Source organism: Uncinocarpus reesii, genomic scaffold, assembly GCF_000003515.1.
Source record: "Uncinocarpus reesii 1704 scaffold_2 genomic scaffold, whole genome shotgun sequence".
Classification (NCBI taxonomy): Eukaryota; Fungi; Ascomycota; class Eurotiomycetes; order Onygenales; family Onygenaceae; genus Uncinocarpus; species Uncinocarpus reesii.
This window is the reverse complement of record NW_003052499.1, coordinates 3575572-3597171: the sequence shown is the minus strand read 5'-3', so window position 1 is coordinate 3597171 and position 21600 is coordinate 3575572. Positions and strand designations below refer to the sequence as shown.

The following is a 21600-nucleotide window of genomic DNA, read 5'->3' as shown; positions in this document are numbered from 1 at the left end:
CAGTGCAAAATGAAAATCGCCACGCTACAGTACTCCCCTCGCTTAGGGGACGTCGAGGGGAATATCAAACGAGCGGGGATGATATTGAAACATGCCGAACAAGTCCATGGAAACAAAATGCGAGAGCTAGATCTCCTGGTTTTGCCGGAGCTGGCGTTTACTGGTAAGCCTGTTGGCAACTTTATGTGTGTTCAGGAAATATTTCTGGATGTTCACGAATTTATGTAGGATACAACTTCTCTTCTCTAGAGCATATCAAACCATATCTTGAGCCTACCGGCTCCGGGCCATCAGCAAATTGGGCTCGCTCGACCGCACGCCGGCTCGGGTGCGTGGTTTGCGTAGGATACCCGGAGCTCCATGCTTCAGCATTGTCGCCCTTGGAGCAAACGAGTTCACTGGAGAAAGCAGAAAACGAAGACGGGCAAATTGAAGCACGGAAACGGTTCAACTCTCTACTCATCGTGGACCCATCTGGCGACATACTGCTCAATTATCAAAAACGGTTTCTTTACTACACGGATGAACCCTGGGCGCTGGAGGGAGAGAATGGAAAAGGGGATCTACAGCTCCCCGTTTTTGCTAAAGAGCCGTCAAGCAACTCAAGGCCCTGTGAATTTTCTGTGGGAAAGCACATACCCACCACGGTCGGGATATGCATGGACATCAACCCCTACAAATTCATCGCGCCGTACAGTGCATACGAGTTTGCCACTCACGTCCTTGACAGCGGAGCTAAGCTAGTAATCCTCTCCATGGCATGGCTCTCGCTACTGGACCCTGAAGAGTTAGCCGGTGAACCAAACACACCAGACATGGATACGTTCCGGTACTGGATCAAGCGGTTTTGGCCACTGATTACGAGAGACACTTGGGATGGAGGGGAGATTATTGTTGTGTTTGCGAACCGGACGGGCAGGGAGGCGGGTAATGAGGGAAAGGACACAGCGAGGTATGCGGGGTCCAGCTGTGTGATTGGCATTCGGAGAGCCGCAGCGGAGGGGAATGGTGCTGGGGGTGAGGAAGAGCGGCATGGGTATTATGATGCAGATATAGTGCTCTGGGAACGGCTTGGGAGGGCCGAAGAGGATGTTTGTTTGGTCGATACGGATCTACCCCCTAAGATGCGCCTCAAGGTCTTTCGAGGTTCAGGAGAATGATGTGCACTAGCCAGCATGAAGCCTGGAAGAGATTTTCTGGGAGGATCTACATCTCATGCACACATAGGAATATACCGTGTAATAACCCATGAGTGTAACAGCATGCATCGTTGTTCAGAATTGTGTGAATCATGGCTATCATCCTCCCACGTAGAACGGCTAACTGCCCCCATCCAGCACCATGACAGTAGCATAAACCAGTTCAACCAGGCACATCAGCACATCAACCAGTTGATGCAGGATCTCCTCATCCTTCCACTTAGGGCTAGAGAGCCTTGCGCCCTGGAATTTCCCAACCGGGCGTCCTGATCCCATGATCCCATGTGACCCACGCCGAGATGGCACCCGCCAGCTAACAAAATAACAAACTGGCTGCTTCTTTCTTTGCATTGCTTCTGCATTCCTTTCCCACAACCTCACCCTTCACCATCTGCATGGCGAACATTGCTAGTTCCAAGGAAAGTGACTCGTGGTTGGTGCACTGTCGGCATATCTATCTGATGATGGCATATGCAACCTCAATGCCTTCAAGCAATGGGTTCAAGAAGGGTATGTTTGGCCTCCAGACTGACCGCTTAGGAATCAGTGCTGCTGTTCCATGAAAGGAAGAATAGTTTCAGCGCGCCAATGTCTAGGAGAGAATTCGCGCATGGACTTGGCGAGAGTTATAGCGATGCGGGTTTAGCGTGGCCCTGAGGTATGTCCTGGACCATTCAAGTTTATGAATCTTGCCCATAGTCTCTGCTGTCATTAGATTTGCTTAAAAACCGTGACTAGAAGTTTGCTAACAATCCAAGGCGAGGTCACTTAGAGGAAAGGTGATCAGTGATGGCTGACTCGGACTTGATACCCCTGATTTGCACTCCAGGTTTTATATCTGCCTGTAGGGTTAGCTTCCAAAAAGAAATTGGCAACGGGCAAATGTGTACGAAAGGATGCGGACGCATCTAGTTCAGACTTTAAAAGCTGATTGCGTGGCCAGAGACGAATCACGACGATAAATGGGGAGTTTCCAACGGCACGAGTCTGGTTACGTTGCCCAAAGACATGGCTATTTGCGGTTTCAGTTGCATAATCCGTGCGGCAAAGGAGCTTCATCTCTATCTCCTAGGATGATGGAAAACCGTCTGCAAGCATTGCGGGTTGCTCCATGCAGCAACGGCGTATATATAGCGGATATCCCTTCCCGGTTGTCGGCTACGATCATCACACAAGTTGAGCAGAAATATCCCATGGTCAGAGATACACGCTGACCATCTCCTTCGGGCTAGTGACTAGCCCATTAATGGCGGTCCAAGGAAAAGCACAAGTGCCCAGTGCAATCAGTCTGGGCTTCACAATGGAATTTCCCACCCCTTTGCGTTCCCGTCTCCAGGATTGCGGTGACAACAGGTGCTCTCTTGTTCCGTCATGGCCGGACGGGCCATCGAGGCCCGAGCCCGTCTCAGGGAAGCGCATGACCCGCAGACCGCTCGCCAATCGTGATTCACAGGCAAGGGACAAGGGTTGGTTTGTCATCCTCGCCAAGCGCAGACGATGAGGGCTTGTGAGGCCACGGGACCCAGGCACATGACCAGGTTTGGATGAAGGGGAGAGTCGGCCCTGGATGATGGAGGGTGGGTGTGGAGAGGTGGTGTTGTGGGCTGTTGGGGAGGCTGTCGAGCAGAGAGAGATGCTCGAAGCCGTACTCACAATCGTCTGCAATGGGCAGCAAATACAACCGCGATTCCGGCGCCGTGGAAGGCAGAGGCAGCTCGCTGCTGTTGTGTTGGATACAGAGCAACAGCAATGAGATGGCAGGCAAACCCAGCAAACACACTAGGCCCGATCGGGGCTGCACACCTGGCAGCTGTCGCCGGCCGCACAGCCGTGGACCTCGAAATCACCTGGGGGCCACGTGAGTCGCTCGCTCGTTCAACTCCGCGCCCTCGAGCTTGTGGTCACTTTGATCCTCCGTCGTCCTGCTCAAAAAGCACCGCTGCTGCTCAGATCTGTTTCGCTGGCTTCCCCGCGACGTCTTCCATCTGTTGAGCTCCCGTTTTCGCTTCTTCTGCGTCCTTGTTCCAATTGACTCGGATCTATATCCACTGACATCCACCTTCACGCCCGCGAGCAGGTGACTTCTCGTCACCTGATATATCGTCAAAAGGTACGTTGCGCTCCATCACAGCTCCCATCGGCCATCTGTTTGCATCTCCTCAGCCTCTTCTGCAACGCGATCTTGTCTGGTTTCCTGCTCGTTATGCTCCCTTGCTCTGGAATGTCTGCTGTGACGAATCGCCTCGCCACGTTGAGAAGTCTCATCATGACGGGCGCGTCACCCAGCTCACTTCTATCGAGTTTCTCGGCCCCGCGGTGGTCCTATCAAGCAATAAAGCTCCTCTTCTGACTGCTTCTTTGATGCACATTGCTATTTCGTTGTAATCAGACCTCCCAGTTCATCAGGTAACCTCCCCATTGTTTCGCTGAATCTCTACCCCTCTGCACCCTTGACCTTGCACTCGACTTGGCTGGCTGTTTGCATCAACTCGATCGCTTCTTTTGTGAAAGGCTCGTCTAAGATATCTGACCTCGCAGACTCTCGCCAGTGCTGCTTGATTTAGTGACAATCTCTCAGTTCGAAGATTGGTAGGAACCCCTTGCAGAATCGCCCTCGTTTCAACCGATCAGATTCCCTGGTCCCGCCATTCAAGGTTCCTATCACTCCGTTACTGCTGAATTTTTATTCTTTGCTGAACGGCTTGCATAATTCATTCCATCACGTCTCTTCTTAGAGGCAGCTTTGTGGCTGACCTAAATAGCAGCCATGTCGGATAACATCGGTTCCTCGATGCCTGGCGCTGACGGCAAGCGCAAACGCGATTCTCTCGATGTCGGCGACAGCCAGCGGTTGGCTCGTTCCCCTCCTATGGCGAATACTAACGGCAACATGCACGCGAACAACGGCAACATCCATGGTGCGCACTCCCAGACTGCATACGACCCTACTTTCTATCACTCGGATCCCTCCGCTAAATGGATTTACATAGGATACGATACCCATGGCTTGAACAATCCCACCGAATTGAGCCACATTGACCAGCAGCTTCTTCAACATGTCGGAGGCCAGAATGGGGTTTCTGATGACACCACGATGACCGCGAAAGCGGCTCTTGCTGCCCATCCCCAATCTAAGTATCCGGCACCAGAATCTGCCTTCGACAATAACGCCTTGGGCCACAATATGTCTGCTTTCGGTGAAGACGTTGCTCAGGTTTCGATGCAAGGTGTCCACGGACACAACTCGACCGCTGCTGCCGTTTACGCGGCCCGTGAAGCTCAAAGCATTGGCCATTCCAAGCCGCCAGTTGGTTCTCCTGAATGGCACACTCAACGCAAAAACAATCACAAGGAAGGTGAGTGTTCCACTAACTCATAATGGTTCGTGCTTTGTCTCTTACACAGTTCTAGTCGAGCGCCGCCGTCGTGAGACCATCAACGAAGGAATCAACGAGCTCGCGAAATTGGTCCCTGGATGCGAAAAGGCTAAGGGCTCAATCTTGTCCCGAGCAGTGCAATACATTGCTAAGTTGCAAGAGGACAACAAGAATATGATCGACCGTTGGGACACAACCCAGATGACTACCACCCAAGCCATCACTGAAATCAGCGCTCAGAATGCAAAATTGAAGGCAGAGGTGAACCGCCGCGGTGTTCTCGCCATGAAATGGCTCCAGAGATCCCGTGACGCTGGTCTCGACTTTCCCGATTACGATGATGACAAGGACCTTTCGCAACTCGAAATCGATGACGTCCAGATTTAGATCTCGTTTCCGGCCACTTCTCCTGAGCTTCGCATGAAAATTGTGGTTTTTTACTCCTTGCTTTTCTACTTCTTGTATCTTTTAACTCTCATGTTATTACCAGGTGATGAGCTTACATATGATGCTTAAATCGCCACCCACCGCCTCCCCATTTGCGCTTTGCAAACGGATGAAACGTGGATGACCTTACGAAACATGATGCCTTGTCATTTCCGGTGGCATACCAATTTTTCCGGTTAATCTTCTTCGAGGCGGCGTTACACGGTGATGGAGGATACTGGGCGCTCACACTATCTCATTTCTCTACGGCGAAGTCAAGGCCTGAAATCTGTTTTCGATGGACAAACGGTTGGGGAGGGGTCAGATATGTCCTACATTGTTTTTCACTTTTCTCTGTTATTTGTGTATTACTTTCCAATTAAAACAAACGGGCAAACATCAAGTAGTATGTGAATGCCGATATTACGTTTTTCTACAAGTTGAAAGACTAGTCTGAGGATTGAAGCGAGATTTCATGCCGAATAACACTCTCATATGTAGCAAGGCAAAAGAGCTTTAGTAGGCTGAGGTTTCGAAGGCGCACAACAGCTACACTAAAGGTAAAGTGATCAGGCAAAAACATCGAAAAACTGGATAGTCTGGGTTGTTGGATTCGGTCTGCTCGGCGTTACAAGGTGCGGGCCTCACTAATCCAAACTTGGTTGTTTTTGACAGGAGTTGATATCTGGACTGAAGACTTAGAGATGGATAAAAGACTTACGGCTGAGTGGAAAACATAGGCATATGAAAAAGAAAAGGCCGGATATATCAGAAGTTATCGAGTATCAAGAACATAGTGAGAACGGAACAAGAAGACAACAAGGGGTTGCTGCGAAAGAACAAAAAGAAAAACCGCCTTTCCATTAGGAATCCCACATAACCTCACTCAACCTCAACAGCGCATCTCCACTCCCTCTCTTTGCAGCTAAAAAGTCTTCACGGCTCTCTGCGCCTCTCGGACCCTTTAGTACCGCAGAAAAACATAGTTCAACCAGCACCTTCAGCTCGTCATATGTAAACGGTTCACCGTTCCCGGCTTCGATGGTCTGGACGTCCCCGCGTTTGAAAGCTTCCTTTTCCTCTTTGGCGTACTGGACGGCTTTATCGGCGCCTTCGAGGAACCAGTCGAGGAATTTGGCGCTGCGGGGAAGAGCAACGATCTCTTGGGATTGGTGGTGGTTCGATGGAGTTTTGCCTTCGGGAGATTTGGGGTAGGCTGGTTTGTAGAATGATGGGGCGAGCGAGGGAGGACTATGTTCTTTAGGTTTTGCTGTAAAACGAGGACGTCGAGTTGGAGCTTAAGTGCGCCGTTGCTATTCATTGCTCCGATGAACTTGGTTCCAGAGACGAACGCGCGGTCGATTAGTTTTGTCAAACCAGAAGTGATAAAGTAGTGTTCTTTGGGTCCCAGGTAGGTAGATACACTGGCATCAAAGGCGATGAGGTCATTGTTGAGTTCAAGGATGGCTGGTGATGCGGATGTCGGCTGCGAGGAGAGGATGTGGGCCCAGATATTTTCCGTTGAAGGTGCGGGACTGGGCGGTGTGGCTTCAGTCAGCTGGGAGCTGATGCTGCCTTTGAGACTGCGAGTGACCATGTGGATTGCTCCACAACGGATGTCCAGATGCAAAGTTAATAGTGCCGTAAGGGCAAGGCTTCTTATCGATTCGAGGGTGGTGTCGAATCCAACAACTGACTCTTCAGTCATAGGCAAACGGGGGAGCGCGTTAGTGAATTCAAGATTCGATTTTGAAAAAGTCCACCTGCGTCCGCCCGACAACTGCCTGGAGTGCCCTCGAGACGAGTCGACTTTATAGGGCGTGATGTGTCGCAGCTTCGATAGGCTGCTTACAAGCCAGTTCTAAATGGGGCACTGTTAGACTTTCTCAGACAGGGAGAAAATAGTGGATGGGCTTACCATGCTATTATAGAGCAATGAAACCGAGAAGACCGTCTTTGGATCAGAAACGATATCGTACGGTTCTAGCGGCGTCTCGTTGGTCCGATTGATCAACATGTCGATTTCCTAGCTAGGTCAGCCTAGGGAATTAAATCTGTTAAATAAATCTAGTATTACCTTGTTGATCAGCTCTTGTCGCTCATTCACCGGGCTCTCCCAAAGCTGGGTTGCTATATCGCGGGTTTCTTCAAGCTCAGAATAAGCAGCGGCTGCTTTTAGTCGAACACCGCCGGGTTGTTGAGAAGACATTCGACTTATAAGCGCTGCGGTACACTCATTAACGGCTCGTTTGGTAAATGGAAGAGTAGCAAAGGAGGCTTTACCTTTATACCAACCACAGCATTTCTCATAGTATGTGACCATTTGCGTAATCAGTAGTTGGGTAAATGCTTGATCATGGGGAATACTGTCCAAAATCAGACTAAACTTTTTGATAAGATTCATAAAGGTGATTGTGCCCTATGACTGTCAGTGAATACTAATGGGAGGCGAATATTGTGAGATATCATACTTTGAAAATCGGTTTCGTCGAGTGCAAGTGCCATTGCGAATCTTGCGTGTAAGCGTCTACCGCAATGAAGCACATAGTACACAGTTCCGTCACGGCTTCTTCAAGCTGTGGCTGGAAAACATGGGTCATGAAGTCATCCAAGAACGTGGTCAACTTCCCAACATCAATGTCCGAATCAACCGGAACGATGCCTGTGAGCCTTTGGATGAATGAAAGTGCTGGAGGTAAAAGGAGACTGATATTAAAAATGTTAGGCTCGATAAGTAACTTATGGCCTGTCCCTGAGCTTTCCTGGTTGGACCGGTTCAAGTCGTTTGAGGAAAGCTTTTGCCGCGATTTAGACACAAGACCCGGAACCGATGACCGCAAGATTTCATCCAAAGCAGCTTGTTCCGTTTTGATGTCGGTTGAATTTTGGTCGATTTCAGATAGCTTGAACAATTTCTAAAATCTAGTCAGTTTTACGATAGAAAAAACGTATTGATATTGACTTGCCTTGGACTTGTCTCTTTGGGTCGAGGAAAACTGAGAATCAACAGCGCTGGGAGCAGTTCTGAATGTCGAAGCTCCGTCCGTTGCAAGGTAGTCATGTAGCAAAGAGCGCATCTGCGCAGAGAATTAGCACCTAACCTCTACCGGAAGGTCACAATTTTCCGCACCTCACTCTGATATAGTTTCCATAGCTCCTTGAAGCCATTTGTTAACGTCCCTTTTTCAGCGCCTTTCCTCTCAGCGATTCCGCTGATGACATCATGAACTACACGGTGCCCTTCCGCAATCGCCTCGAATTTTGCGTACAAATTCCACAGAAACTCAGAGAGGACATGACCATGCTCTTCAACTGTATCCAAAGGCCGATCAGGAGCCCAAGTGCGCTTTTGTATTCCTCGTGTAGCATCCGGGTAGCGGAGCGCAACCTCTGCGCTTGTCTTGTTTACGACGGCGTATAATTCCACCGGTAGCCGCTGCTCGATGCGATCTACCACGGTTTCCATATTTCCCATCCTATCAAGAGTTTCAATGATTAAAAGGATATACGAGAAGGTATCGGCCTCCGGGTTGTTGGAGGCATCATCAGCTAGGGGTGTAGACAGATTGAGATTCGAAAGAAACCTGTGTATCGGCTTGTCCCAGGCAGGAATTCCACGGGGCGTACTAGAGCCACTTGCTCCATCTTCCAGCTGCATTTTCCAGCGATCCTGGCAATACGGCGATTTCAGATAGAGGTGGTCATGTAATTCCTCAACGAGTATATCCGTCAGAGATGTTTCTTGATTGGCAAAATATGTTCGTAGATCCCCAAGCCCACCAACCGCCTCGAAGTCTGAACGGCTTAAGGCTTTGCGGGCTTCTTGTAGAACCTCTACTGCAGCGATAAACCTTTTCTCTGATATTCGCGCCTCGAGAGTTTCCGGAAGGGATTGAATGTGTTCTATTTGACTCAACATTTGTAGAGCATCATTGTAGCTCTGTGACCCAGTGGCCAGACCCTGTAGCTCCGGTTTTGTCGTGAGCAAACCCGATTTAGCCTCTCCCAAGGTAGATTTTAACGATCGTAGCTGGTTTTGTGAGCTCTGGATACCCGATTGAATCTTATGATATGTCCCGATTGCACTACTAAAGCCCTGGTGATGCTCTAGTAAGTGTTAGAAAATGCTTTTCAAGAGTAGCAGAATGCAACCCACCGTTCACAATAGCTTTCAGAGCTCTCTTGATGTCTCTATGCGACCGTATAAACTCTGGCTCTCTCTCCGCTTGACCGAGGGTGCTCGGGTCCATCAATTGAAGGCCAACCTGTACTGGGACGCAATCGTCGCTCGCCATGGCGTTCCAGTCCCGCTGGATAAGGCGGACAATATCTAACACGAACAAGCAGCTTCCAGTTAGCCAAACGATCTTTCAACCAGCCATGCCACCCATATATAGAGCGCACAATAGAAAAATACTGCGGTAAACAGCTCCTCACGAACCATCGATCTGCTGAGTCTCTCCCGAATCTCCTCCGCCCCTCGTACTCCCATACCGCCCGGGGTCATCACCGTATCGACCACCCTGCCCTCCTCCATACCGCACATCATCCCTCACGCGCGCGCGCGATGCCGACCGGGCCCGACGCTCCCTCTCCAGCTCCTCAGACTGCGACTGCGACTGCTGCTCATAAAACCCCCCATACCCGCCGGCCCTGCGGTCGCGGTCTCGAGGAGCTGCAGCACCATAACCATTATTCGTCACAAGCGGGTTAATCGCCGGATTCTCGAGCTTTCTCGAGCTTCCATAGTCACGATCGGAGGAACCGATGTTCGGGCTCGGGCCGCCGGGGTTGGGGTAGCCGTTGCGGGTGTTCATGCCAGATTGCGGAGGTGGGAATGGGCCTGGAGGGTTGTTCGCGGCAAGGAAGTTGCGGGGAGATTGACCATGATGGTCCTTGTGCCAGAGAATGGTCTGAAAAATTTGGCAGTGTGTTGGGTAACGGTGTTACTCTTTGTTGATGGTTGGTGAGGATTGTTCGGAGTGACGTCGGGAGACTGGAGTTGGTGCTGATCTCAGAGATTGTGTTCCAGCCTAGGAACAGGCGCACTGCAAACAACGTGGTTAAAGTGCACGTTGTTCAACCTACAACATTTGAATAACCATTTAATACTATCTAGAGATTTTTACGGCTAGAATGGTGCAAAATAAACTTGTGGCAAAATGTTGAGTACAAGAAAGCAAAGGAGTCAATACTTTATCTGGCATCAGGTTGTATATATTACTACAGCAAAGAAACTAACAAATCAAGTGTCCTCAGCTACAGCTTTTCAGTTAAAGAGATTGAGTCTCTCGTCTGAGCCAAGTCTTGGTCAGCTCATCACTGTCAAAGAATCCGCTTGTCTTTTCCCAAACTTCAGTGTGATAGTCATTCACCCATTTCTTCTCCTCTGCTGTGAGCAAAGAAGCATCTATAAGATTTTGGCAGAGAGGCGTCATGGTGACATGCTCAAATCCAATCCACGGCTTGTCTCCGAATCTGTGCGGAGTTTCAACTTCTTTGGCGAGAATAACGTCTAGAGTTGGGTTAGCACAGGCTAGTATGCAAGGGAAGAGGACATCATACTCTCAATTCGAATTCCAAAATTGCCATCTTCATAGTAACCGGGTTCTATGCAACCGTGAGCGCACAAAGTCTTTGATGTGCCTAGGGGACCAACATACCATCTGATAACACATTGCCTGGGCCAATGGGTACTTCAGCATACTGGACGCGTGTACCGATACCCATAGGACCCTCGTGGACATTCTATTCGACTGGTAAGCATTGCACGAAAAAACAAGCCGGAGTTCGGAGTACATACCAGATGCGAGCCAATTCCATGACCGGTACCATGCAGATAATCCAAACCATATCGCCACAGGTGTTGTCTAGCAAACGCATCTATTGCGTATCCGGTAGTTCCCTTAGGGAAGATTGCAGTATCAATGCTGATCATGCCCTTCAGAACCAGCGTATACGCCTTCTTCTCCATTTCAGTGGGTGATCCAAAATGAAGAGTACGCGTCGTGTCAGTTGTTCCGTCGAGATACTGGCCGCCAGAATCACAAAGGTAAATAGCATTGGGGTCAACGTTGGGACAATTGCCTCTTTCTGCCCTGTAATGGATGACAGCAGCGTTGGGGCCTGTGGAAGAAATAGTGTCAAAGGACAGGCCAACAAAGTGCTTGTGTTTTGAGCGAATATCCGCTAGTTTGTCAGATGCATCGACCTCGCTGAGAACAGTTTTCTTGTTGACCAGCTCGTTTTCCAGCCAGGCAAAATATTCTGTTAGAGCGGCTCCGTCACGGATATGACAAGCCCTCATTCCTTCAAGCTCGACAGCATTCTTGACAGCTTTAGAATCTGCGATGGGGCTACGCGCCTCCTCAACCTTCTCCTCACCGCCCAGAGCCAAGTTGAGAGACCAAGATGCCTTGTCCGATAACAAGAATTTTGAAGGGGAGTTGTCGTCGCTGGTAGCCAGAGACTGGCTCAGCAATTTGGCGGAATCGAAAATAGATTCGTAAGGCTTCAAAACGACCTTGTCGCCCAAGTGCGCCTTGGCCTCTGGTGTTAATTTGGATGAATCAATGTAGAGCTCGACGGCGGAGTGAGTGACGACGGCATATGCAAAGAAAACCGGGTTAAATGGGATACTATGAGAGCCAGTCAGTGCAGCTTTGGCAACCAAGGGTTCAGCTGACATACTCGGCACCTCGCAGGTTCAAAAGCCAGGCCACTTCATCAAGCATGGCTATTGGACATTGTTAGTTAGGTCCCGCGAAGTGAGCCATCCTGTTTCATACAAATGATCATGCCGGCCTTTTTCTTTTTGGACAGTTCCTTGCGCAAGTCTTCGACCTTATCCTCGAAAGACTTCCCCGTATATTCAAGAGGATGAGCCCTGACTGGTTCACTTGGGCGGGGAGGACGGCTTTCTCCCCAAACCAGGTCGACCAAGTTGTCTGGGACGCCCACGAGGGACCCGCCGGAGCCTTTGATGGTATCGGAGAGTTTGCGAGCCTCAGCTAACACGAGTCAATGGTGGCACTGCGACAACAGAGTGACTTGGGTTGCGTTACCAGCAGTGATGAGCGATGGATCAACCCCGACGACTTTACCGCCTTCTGCCTGCTCGGCAGTCCTGGAGACGAGTTAAACACTGCGGGAAGGTAGAGCTAGATGCCCAGTAGTCCTACCATTCTTGCCAGGTGGGAACATTTTCCATTCCACGCTTCAACAGGAGCCAATTGTTATCGAGCTGCTTCGCGGCTTGGTTGAAGTATCTTCCGTCTGTGGACAATGCAGCTTTGCTCTGGGAGACAATGGCGCATCCCGCAGAGCCGGTGAAGCCGGAGATGAATGCTGGAGAGGAACAGGATAAGCAATGGCTTTGGTGTTGTCTAGCAGATGGGAAGGGCGAGCTCTAACCTCGACGGGCGTCGCATGGCGCAATGTACTCTGACTGATGGCTGTCTTCGGACGGGACAACTATTCAAAAGATCAAAAGCATGAGTGATTAGGTCCCATTGAGAGGGGAAAACGGGCTGGGCTATCTCAATGCGTACTATATACATCGACATCTCGCTCCTTCATCAACTCCCTCAACCTCGTCAAGCGCTGCAAAGTGTCCACTTGGCCCATGTCGACGGTGGTAAACAATCGACGGCTGACAGAGAAGAACCGGCTGCGATTCTGGAATCGAAGTGAAGGCACACAGAGGCGGAGAGAGCAGCGAAATAGGGTCATCTACGGTAGATAAAGCCAGGGCGTAAGCGGGGAGACGGGAGAGAGGAGCGAGGAGGGGTGGGCGCGGATAGGCAAGGAACTGTCTGGTGCAGTGCTGCACGTGTAGCTAACTTAATTAGCAGGGCCAGGGATGCTGAGTATCGACACTTCCTCTGCTCTCTTGGGCACACGAGCATCGCGATATCTCTCTTCTTTGCTGATGACGGAATGCCATCACGGGACCCAGCCGGTGCCAAGCAACACCGCCATCCGGCAAACCGCCTGAGGGCCAAATTCACACACAATTGAACTGGTGATGATGATGTGATGCACTCCTCCCTTCTCCCCACGTCATAATGTGGGCTTCTGATATTCTAGTTCTGTTCTTGTATCTCTCCGGCAGCTTTAGATCTATCTGACAAACCCGGCTTTGGGCCTTGTTGGTGTGAGAGGGCATCCAGAGGCTGTGGAATGAATTCGCCTCCATCCCGTCTGCTAAGTTGCACTGACAGCCGCAACGGCCTGATATCAAAAGAGAAAGAAAGGGATTAAAACAGCCGACTATCGCCCGGGAAATGGAACCAGCCTGGCTGTTGGCAAACAAACCGTTGCATTGTTGTCCTAAGGAACCACTGTCGCCTCTCAAACTCAACTCACTTGGTGCCTTTTTGCTTGATGGTTGGGTCTTCCACTGTTTCTCTGGACCCTAACTGTGGATGCGCTTTCCTGCGTACTTTTTCTGTCCAGTTCGGCCAGTACTTGGTGTCACAGTACTGACTGTCTTCCTTTCCTTCTGTTGTTGTTGTTGTTGCTGCTGCTGCTGCGGAGAACCCAAGGCATCAGCACTGTTCACACCACGCTTCCAATCATCACCCGCTTGTGTAAGGAACATATTCATTCGACAGAGCCGGTGGCTGCCTCCTCCACCTCGTGGACAGCCATGGAGAAAGAAGGGGACACCCAGCAGCTGATCCGGGAGGCGACTGAGGTTGGTTTGCACCGTTCCCTGCTCTCTTAACCAAATCCGAGCGATTGATCAGCTAATATCTCCCAACAGCTTGCTCAACTTTTGAGCGCTCCTGGTAATGCTAGCCTTGTTCAGAATGCCCAAGCGCGTCTGCAGGCCTTACAAAAGTCTCCTGCCGGCTGGACAATCGCCGACAGCCTGCTTGCAAATGACGACGCAAATGTTCGGTTTTACGGCGCCCTTACTCTAACTATGAAAATCCATCAAGATTGGTAAGCCTGGGCGCCTCACGCTTCCCCTGATAAAGCTAATCCGCATTGTAGGAATAATCTAGGGGAACAGTCTATAGGAGAGCTGCTCGTCCGGCTTGTCGATTATTTTGTGCTCTTAGTCGGCAAGCACGAAACAACGGTAGTCATGAGGAAATTCATAGCATCCATGACCACCATGTTCTTCAAGCCCCAGGCTCCGTGGACACACTGCATCCGGCATGTTGCCATCTCCTTAGCCAATGGGAAGTACTTGCCCGAGGAGCAGTTAGACCAGCAAACCTTTCAGGCTCTTGCCTTGCCCTCACTCAATTATGACCGCCTTGTAGCCGTCTTATCCTTCTCCACTACGCTTGCAGAGGAGTCTATGCGACATAGTTCAAGTAGGTCAGTATCATTGCCCCTTCGTCATACACAATCAGCGGTTTTTCTGACAACGGCAAAGTATCAACTATCATGACCGGCTCGTAGCAAATCTGAATGATGCTTTTTTCTTGATCAATTATGCGTTTCAACGTGTGATTGCACAAGCTCCAGCAACCACCGTGTCATCCAATCAATCAAGCAACACTGCCTTGGAGGCTATTAAATCTTTGCACGTAAGCAAGCAATTTTTTTTGTCTAATCAATGCACTAACCATAAGTATCAAGGCTTGGATTTTTGCATTGCGAGGCACTCGTGTGGACAAGCCTGCCATCTCTGCCGCTGTTAATGTTCCCCTGACTTGCTCTCTTCGATTCATCTCCGAACCTGGCCTTGCACAGGATGTGATGGACCTTGTCCTGGATCTCATCACAAATCAGCCTAAATTACTTCATTCGAAGCATTTCGATTGCGTATTAGACTTTTTGATTGGCCAGAATGGTCAGCAATATGCACTAGACATCCTCAAGGGAGATTTCGAGGACGAGCAAGTGCGCTTTTTGGATTTGCTTGTCAAATTTTCTTCTTCGGATGAGCAGGTTCGAGTTCTGACTCAACCTCCTGACGCTAAGCAAGAACGCATTCTGTTTCTATTATTCAAACTATTCCATGCCCCTGGCTTCGCCGCGGTCGATGACACGGCGATCAATATCCTACTTGAGTTTTGGACGGAGGCTGCCGATAATATCAACGATTTGATTATGGAAGGCGCTTTTGATGAACCGACGCCGGCAATCAAGGAGAATTTTACACGCGTTATTGCAGAATGCTTCGACAAACTCAGATATCCGAATCCATCTACCCTGAAGGAGTGGGTAGAGGACGATGTGAAGTTGTTCAACGCCTTCCGACGGGATTTCAGTGATTTTCTGCAGGCCGCATATCCTCTTTTGGGTGTTCCAGTCGTCCAGCAGATCCAGGAACGAGCAGCCATCGCCATACGTGACCATGACTGGGAGAGGTTTGAGGTTGCCATGTTTTGCCTGGCAGCATTGGCAGATACCATTGCTGAGAATGAGCATGCTGACAACCTGCTGCACGCACTATTCCAATCACAACTCTTCGACGCAATATGCTTCGGTCGAACGGACATTCCATTGAAAGCTCGCCAAACTCTGGCTGACGTGATTGCGAGATACACGCCGTACTTTGAAAGGAATCATAACCTCCTCCCGCCGGCTTTGAACTTTCTGTTCAGCTCACTGGAAATGCCAAGTTCTGAGCATGCCGCCGCGAAATCGATCTCAACTTTATGCGGAACTTGTCGTCGGGCTCTTACGGTTTACATCGAGGATTTTGTCAGCAAATTTATTCAAATCCATGCGAACCCGTCCACAAACAGTCATACCGTAGAACGGGTTGCAGAAGGGATTGCTTCGGTGATTCAAGCTGTTGATCCTGAGCCCGCAAAAGCCACTTTACTGGCGAAGCTGCTTGATCCTTTATGCCAAGAAGCAAACCAGGCCGTGGAAATGGCGCGTAGTGGCCGGCAAGAACAGGGCTTGGCAGGTGGTTTGAGGGTGATGGGCTGCACGGCAAGCATTGGCAAGGGGCTTCGTGCCCCGGAGGACCTTGTCATCGATCTCGATGATGGGGACGAAGATCAACGGCGCCCCGGTGGAAGCATATTCTGGTTGAACGATCCTCGTGGGACTTCACTTCAGGTGCTTATCGTCAACATTCTTGAGTACCTAGTGAACGAGTTCTCTGCCGATGGAGATATCATTGAAAGCGCGTGCGACATACTCAAAGCCGGATATACGGAAAGAGTGCCGGGTCCTTATGTACTTCCTCCGGAAGTAACAGTTCGCTTTGTGAAATCGGTTAAAACGTCGTCTGCTCGGTTTCCAGTTGTAATGGGAACCGCGTCAGCCTTTTTAGCATCGCGGGCTTCAAACCCTGCACAGATCCACAACGAAGTCGTCGATCTTATCGCCCATTGTTACGGTCTCATGGTACAAATGGCACAAGATCCGCTGCAGTACGATCCGGAAGCGGCTCACAGTTGCATCGACTTTCTCACGCGGTTGCTTCCCAAGTATAACCAGGCCCTTTTTAGTCTTAGTGAAGCATCGCCCGACAAGCTTCAAATGGTAGAAGCCATCTTGCAGTTTACGATCGTTACGCTCAAGGGCCCCGATACTCTTCCTCTACGTGCAGCATGTTCTTTTTGGGCTACGCTATTGAGCCTTCCCAATTTACCCCCTGCGTTCACTCCCAGCGGTCAAAGGAAAGGGGATCTAGCGATTGTTGCGCCAAAACCATTTGACACATACATCGCACAACTGGGGGACGTGTTGATCAAACAGGTCGCGGGGCGATGCGCTCGTTCTGATCTTGACCATCTTAGCGAAGTCATTAAGAAATTCATATTCCAGCACCAAAGCGCCGCACGGATTCACCTTGGAAATGCACTCGCCTCTTTAGATATAACCATGGCAGAAGGCCCTGCGGCGGCGCATTCCAGTAACGGCCAGGCTTCAGGTCCTGTTGTTTCGAAAGCTGAGCGGGAAAGATTCCTGTCAGCAATCCTGGGATTAAGAGGATCACGTCCTACGAATAATCTAGTTAAAGAGTTTTGGATTTCGTGCCGAGGTAAGGGTTTTGCGTATGCCTAACTTGGTTGATCTTGATCCAATATTTGTTTCAGCTTTTTTAAGAGTGGGTTGGAGTAGAGCGTAGGAAAAGCACAGAGCGTTCATTCTGGATGGCACTAGATCGGGACGGAGTACTTTACAAGAGAAGAATATGGAATGAAAAGTGTTTCTATACAAAACTTTGTTGATTAGGTACTCTCTACAGGTTTTTTCCTTTCTATCTTTCTGCTCGATTCCGTGCTGGTAATGGTGGGATATTCCTCAGACCTATATACATCACGCTTGACAAAAACGCTAAGATTTTAGGCCACCCATATCATATCATATACTATCATCAGACCGAGTGGTTGAGCTGGGAATCCAGAAAAGGGGTATGTTGTTTTTCCAAAAGGCTCCTGTCCCTCTTTCCCCTCTTTCACCATCCTCGCTTCGCCAATTTCTCTTTCTCACTCATTTCCTGCACGCTGATGCCCACCATGGCCTCGCCCAAGTTCTCACTGAGCTCAGCCAGCTTCTTGGGGTCATTGTAATGCGTGACAGCCTGCACGATGGCACGGGCTCTCTTTCTGGGATCGCCGGACTTGAAGATGCCCGATCCCACAAACACCCCGTCACAGCCCAGCTGCATCATCATCGCCGCATCCGCAGGCGTCGCCACGCCGCCAGCCGCGAAATTCACGACCGGCAGACGGCCCTTCTCCGCCGTCTCCCGGAGCAATTCGTACGAACACTCGAGCTCGCGGGCGTACGCGCGCAGCTCGACCTCGGGGCACTGCGCTGACGCTAGGATGGATTTGGCGCGGGCGATCTGGGCGTTGACGGTGCGCATGTGGCGAACGGCCTCGACGACGTCGCCGGTGCCGGCTTCGCCCTTGGTGCGGATCATGGCGGCGCCTTCTTGGATGCGGCGGAGGGCTTCGCCGAGGTTGCGGCAGCCGCAGACGAAGGGGGCTTTGAAGTGGTGCTTGATGACGTGGTAGGCGTGGTCTGCGGGGGTGAGGACTTCGGATTCGTCGATGTAGTCGATCCCGATGGCTTCGAGGATCTATGGGATTGGGGAGGTTAGATGGGGTGCTGCAGTTTCGTGGAGATTGAATCGGAAATTTTGTTTTACCTGGCATTCGACAAAGTGGCCTATTCTGGCTTTGGCCATGACCGGGATGGTTACTGCGCTCATGATCTCTTTGATCATAGAGGGATCAGACATGCGCGAGACGCCGCCTTCGGCGCGGATATCTGCTGGCACGCGCTCGAGGGCCATGACGGCGCATGCGCCAGCTTCTTCAGCGATGCGGGCCTAAGGACATGGCGACCAAGGTCAGCTTCAGCGGTGCAACAAGTCAATTGCTGGGAGAATATACGCACCTGCTCTGCATTGACGACGTCCATGATGACTCCGCCCTTCAACATCTGTGCCAGACCGGCCTTGACGACGAAGTCTGTGGGGGCGGGGCCGCCATTGGCGGAGGTCTGGGGTTGATCGGAAGTCATTGTGGGCTATAGAAGAGAGGAGGATGTGGTGGGAATGGGTATCTCAGATGAAGCGCAAGAATCTTTGGGGTTCGGCGGGGAGGGAGGAGAAGAAATCTTTTGGTGGTGGCGGGGTACTCCGTAGTCTGGCTGAGATAACCAGCGGGTGAGTCACAGGCAGGATCGCAGACAGGACAGTGTATACACAAGACGTCTCTGATCGAGAGATATATATCCAAGACTCAATGCTCGATACACACAAAGAGATTCGGCGAAAGGGCGTGCGGGCGGAGAGGAAGCGCAGTCACAAGTGTCTGGATGGCGTCCAAAAATCGCATTTCCCGAAAACTCTTAACGCTTTAAACTTTGCAGCAGAATTTCCCGACCAAAAGACCGCCAACACCTCACCGGCCTCTCATCTAGTTAGGCTATTCACATCGTCTCCCATCGCCCTTTGTGCTTCCACTCGCCTGGCACCCGCCGAACAACCTCCCGCTCCCCGCGGATACCCGGCCGGCCGCGGGGAAGCGATTTGATGTTGTCGCCGTCATGGTCGTGAGAGCTGCAAGTCGTCTATTCTGTGCCCCGAGCACGCCCTGGAGTTGACATCTGACGCCGTTCCTGGTGGTGGCCCGGCTGCTGGTCTCTTCTCGCCGTCGTTTATATGAAGATTGGATGAGATGCACATTCCAGCCGAATCCCCATCTCGCTGCCACTTTCTATCTCAACGCAATTTACCAACTATTAGTCAGCTATTCTATCACGTGTCGCTGAATCGCCGTATTAGGGCTAGCGTGACCCTGCTGATTACCTAACATATTTCACCACCCAATGAACATCCCTACCCAATGAACACCAAAATCAAATCCTACCCTCAACCAACTTCCCCAATATCTCAACAACAAAGGAAGATATTCAAATAAAATATTAGTAGCTAGTAGATCCAATTGAATATTACATATAAATCTCTATAGATTATCCAAAATTCTTTATGATGACTTAATAATGTGGCTGGAGTGGGATCAGATCAGTATTGACTCTTCTGAAATAAGAGCAACAGCATTTGTTGAATTCAAAGCTGAAAGAGTTGAATCTGCTTGAGGAGAATTCTTCAGATTTGATTTCATGAAGATTAGATCTATAAGAGAGTTTCTGAGAGATTCTGATCATGCTGAATTCTTTCTCATAAAGTCATTCTTTCTAATTTGACAACTCTTCTTCTGTTGTTTAATCTTCTCTTTCTTATAAGTTCTTTTAAGCTTCTCTTCTTCTTTTTTGATCTTTTTAAGCTCTCTCTGTAACTTTTCAGTATCTCTTTAAGCAGCTTTTTCAGCTTTTTCAACTGCTTTAAATCATTAAGCTTTTTTACAGACTCTTTTCTGAGATTTCTTTCTCTCAGCAGCTTCTGCAATTTTTACATCTCTTACTATAGCTTTTTGAAGTCTCTGTTCTTTCTTTTGAGTCTTCTCTTGTTTTTTTTACTTCTCTAATTCTTTATTTCTCTCCCTAATTTGAGCTACTTTTATAGAAGAAAAGAATTGAGCAGACTCTGACTTCTCAGAATCAAAAAGATTCATTATCTTGTCACACTGATGTTATCTCTTTTCAATCTTTAAAGATTCAATTAAAGCATTATTCTCATGCTTCAGAATCTCCTTCTCTATAACAAGATGCTCAACAGCATGCATAAGCTTCTCAATATGCTGATTAACATGAGTCTGCTCTTTATGTATAGATTTAATCATTCTTTAAACTCTCTGGACAGTTATAGAAGTTATAGACTGTTTAATAAATTGAGGGGTAATTAGCTGTTGACAGTTGTTTGTTCAAATTTGACTGATTTTTAAAGATCTTGAGAATTCTGTTGAAGTTTAAAAAGTTGATGTCAGTGACTTTAAAAGTGGATTTGATGTTCTTCTTTATTATGAATTCAACTTAAGTGTGATATGAGAATCAAAGATGGATTGGTCCCCCTACTGAAGGGGAACTAGACTATCTATATATATGTACAACAGTGGGCTCAATGCTGGTAGGCATCAGAAATCATTAAGCTTCATAAATGAGATCTATATCTGATAGAGACTAGACTAGAAAAGAAATATACAATGCTATACAATAGACAGTGCTGGAATCACATTCTCTTCTATCAGATCAGACTTTATCTCCAAAGACCTTAGATCAGAAGTCCATCAGATAGATTGAATAAACTTATCTCCAATAGAAGAAGAAAGACTTGAGGGGGTTGTCAGAATCACATGTCACATACAGTGTTTTGTAGATTCATTGTCAGTAAGACACTATTGATAATGCTAATAGGCTGGGCTGATGGGACTGGGATTCCAGAACTGATCCCTCATTTCCTGTCCCATGTCCCTTCTCTGAGATGGGACTGGGTCAAAATCTTGAGTCTGGAACAGAACATGATTCAATGGTGTCTGGGAGGGATGGATCTTGAGACTTGATTCTTCAGATTCCAACAGTTTCAGAAATCTGGTCCCATCAAGAAACCTGGGACTGGGTTCAAACATTAGCAATGGAATGGGTTACAGAACATCATATTGCTGGTGGGATGAGAACAGTTGTAAAGAATGTTGGGACTGGAATCCTGGTCCCAACAGATCACATGATAAAAATAATGAAATTTGGTAACAGTCCTTGCATCTTTGAGGCCATTTGAGCAATTGAAGAAAGTAAATTAAGTAATTCATTTTAATTACACTACTATGTCCACTATTTCAACAAGTGAGCCAATTGTCTCTCCTCATCTCTTGTTAATCCACCCCCAGCCTCAGCCTCAAGAAATTCTGCTATTTCATCCTCCAGTCCATCAATCTTCTTTGCCAGTTCTCCTCTGAGACTAGGAACTTCATCAAACATGTGCTTCTTGTCTCCATGTTTAAGCAACATGATCTTCTTGATGGTGGACCCATGAAGTCATGACTGTTGATAATGACAGATATCTTGTGCAGTGTTGGAGGACCCATTCCACACCCACACCTGTTTATGGTATGGCCAGAATGTCTCTCATCATACAAGCATCAGTTGAGAAGACAGGCTCCAGAATTCTGCCACTGTTCCAACAGAGGCATTGGAACTAGTCATCCGGGTTCTCATTCATTGAGATACTGGCTCCATCTCATTCTGAAAAATTGGGCTTGACC

General features: G+C 49.1%; 6 protein-coding genes across 6 annotated transcripts; 3 read left to right on the top strand and 3 right to left on the bottom strand.

The window, feature by feature from the left end:
- Nucleotides 1-117: 117 nt before the first annotated feature.
- UREG_04207 (uncharacterized protein) lies at nucleotides 118-1160 on the top strand (the record flags this gene model as incomplete). Its single annotated transcript, XM_002544644.1, has 2 exons — nucleotides 118-163; nucleotides 229-1160. The coding sequence occupies 2 exons, from the start codon at nucleotides 118-120 to the stop codon at nucleotides 1158-1160; spliced, it is 978 nt and encodes a 325-aa protein (XP_002544690.1).
- Nucleotides 1161-3966: 2806 nt separating this feature from the next.
- On the top strand, nucleotides 3967-4963 carry UREG_04206 (uncharacterized protein; the record flags this gene model as incomplete). Its single annotated transcript, XM_002544643.1, has 2 exons — nucleotides 3967-4555; nucleotides 4611-4963. 2 exons carry the CDS (start codon nucleotides 3967-3969, stop codon nucleotides 4961-4963), a joined length of 942 nt encoding a protein of 313 aa, XP_002544689.1.
- Nucleotides 4964-5865: 902 nt separating this feature from the next.
- UREG_04205 (uncharacterized protein) lies at nucleotides 5866-9819 on the bottom strand (the record flags this gene model as incomplete). Its single annotated transcript, XM_002544642.1, has 8 exons — nucleotides 5866-6253; nucleotides 6355-6863; nucleotides 6921-7028; nucleotides 7080-7421; nucleotides 7474-7917; nucleotides 8133-9109; nucleotides 9159-9349; nucleotides 9497-9819. 8 exons carry the CDS (start codon nucleotides 9817-9819, stop codon nucleotides 5866-5868), a joined length of 3282 nt encoding a protein of 1093 aa, XP_002544688.1.
- A 719-nt stretch (nucleotides 9820-10538) lies between these two features.
- UREG_04204 (uncharacterized protein) lies at nucleotides 10539-12205 on the bottom strand (the record flags this gene model as incomplete). The annotated part of the gene is made up of 6 exons (XM_002544641.1): nucleotides 10539-10612; nucleotides 10666-10750; nucleotides 10806-11640; nucleotides 11693-11738; nucleotides 11791-12012; nucleotides 12184-12205. The coding sequence occupies 6 exons, from the start codon at nucleotides 12203-12205 to the stop codon at nucleotides 10539-10541; spliced, it is 1284 nt and encodes a 427-aa protein (XP_002544687.1).
- A 1447-nt stretch (nucleotides 12206-13652) lies between these two features.
- On the top strand, nucleotides 13653-16559 carry UREG_04203 (uncharacterized protein; the record flags this gene model as incomplete). The annotated part of the gene is made up of 6 exons (XM_002544640.1): nucleotides 13653-13700; nucleotides 13770-13951; nucleotides 14003-14335; nucleotides 14394-14547; nucleotides 14600-16353; nucleotides 16505-16559. 6 exons carry the CDS (start codon nucleotides 13653-13655, stop codon nucleotides 16557-16559), a joined length of 2526 nt encoding a protein of 841 aa, XP_002544686.1.
- Nucleotides 16560-17384: 825 nt separating this feature from the next.
- Nucleotides 17385-18460, bottom strand: UREG_04202 (pyridoxine biosynthesis protein; the record flags this gene model as incomplete). Its single annotated transcript, XM_002544639.1, has 3 exons — nucleotides 17385-18014; nucleotides 18084-18266; nucleotides 18335-18460. 3 exons carry the CDS (start codon nucleotides 18458-18460, stop codon nucleotides 17385-17387), a joined length of 939 nt encoding a protein of 312 aa, XP_002544685.1.
- Nucleotides 18461-21600: the final 3140 nt, after the last annotated feature.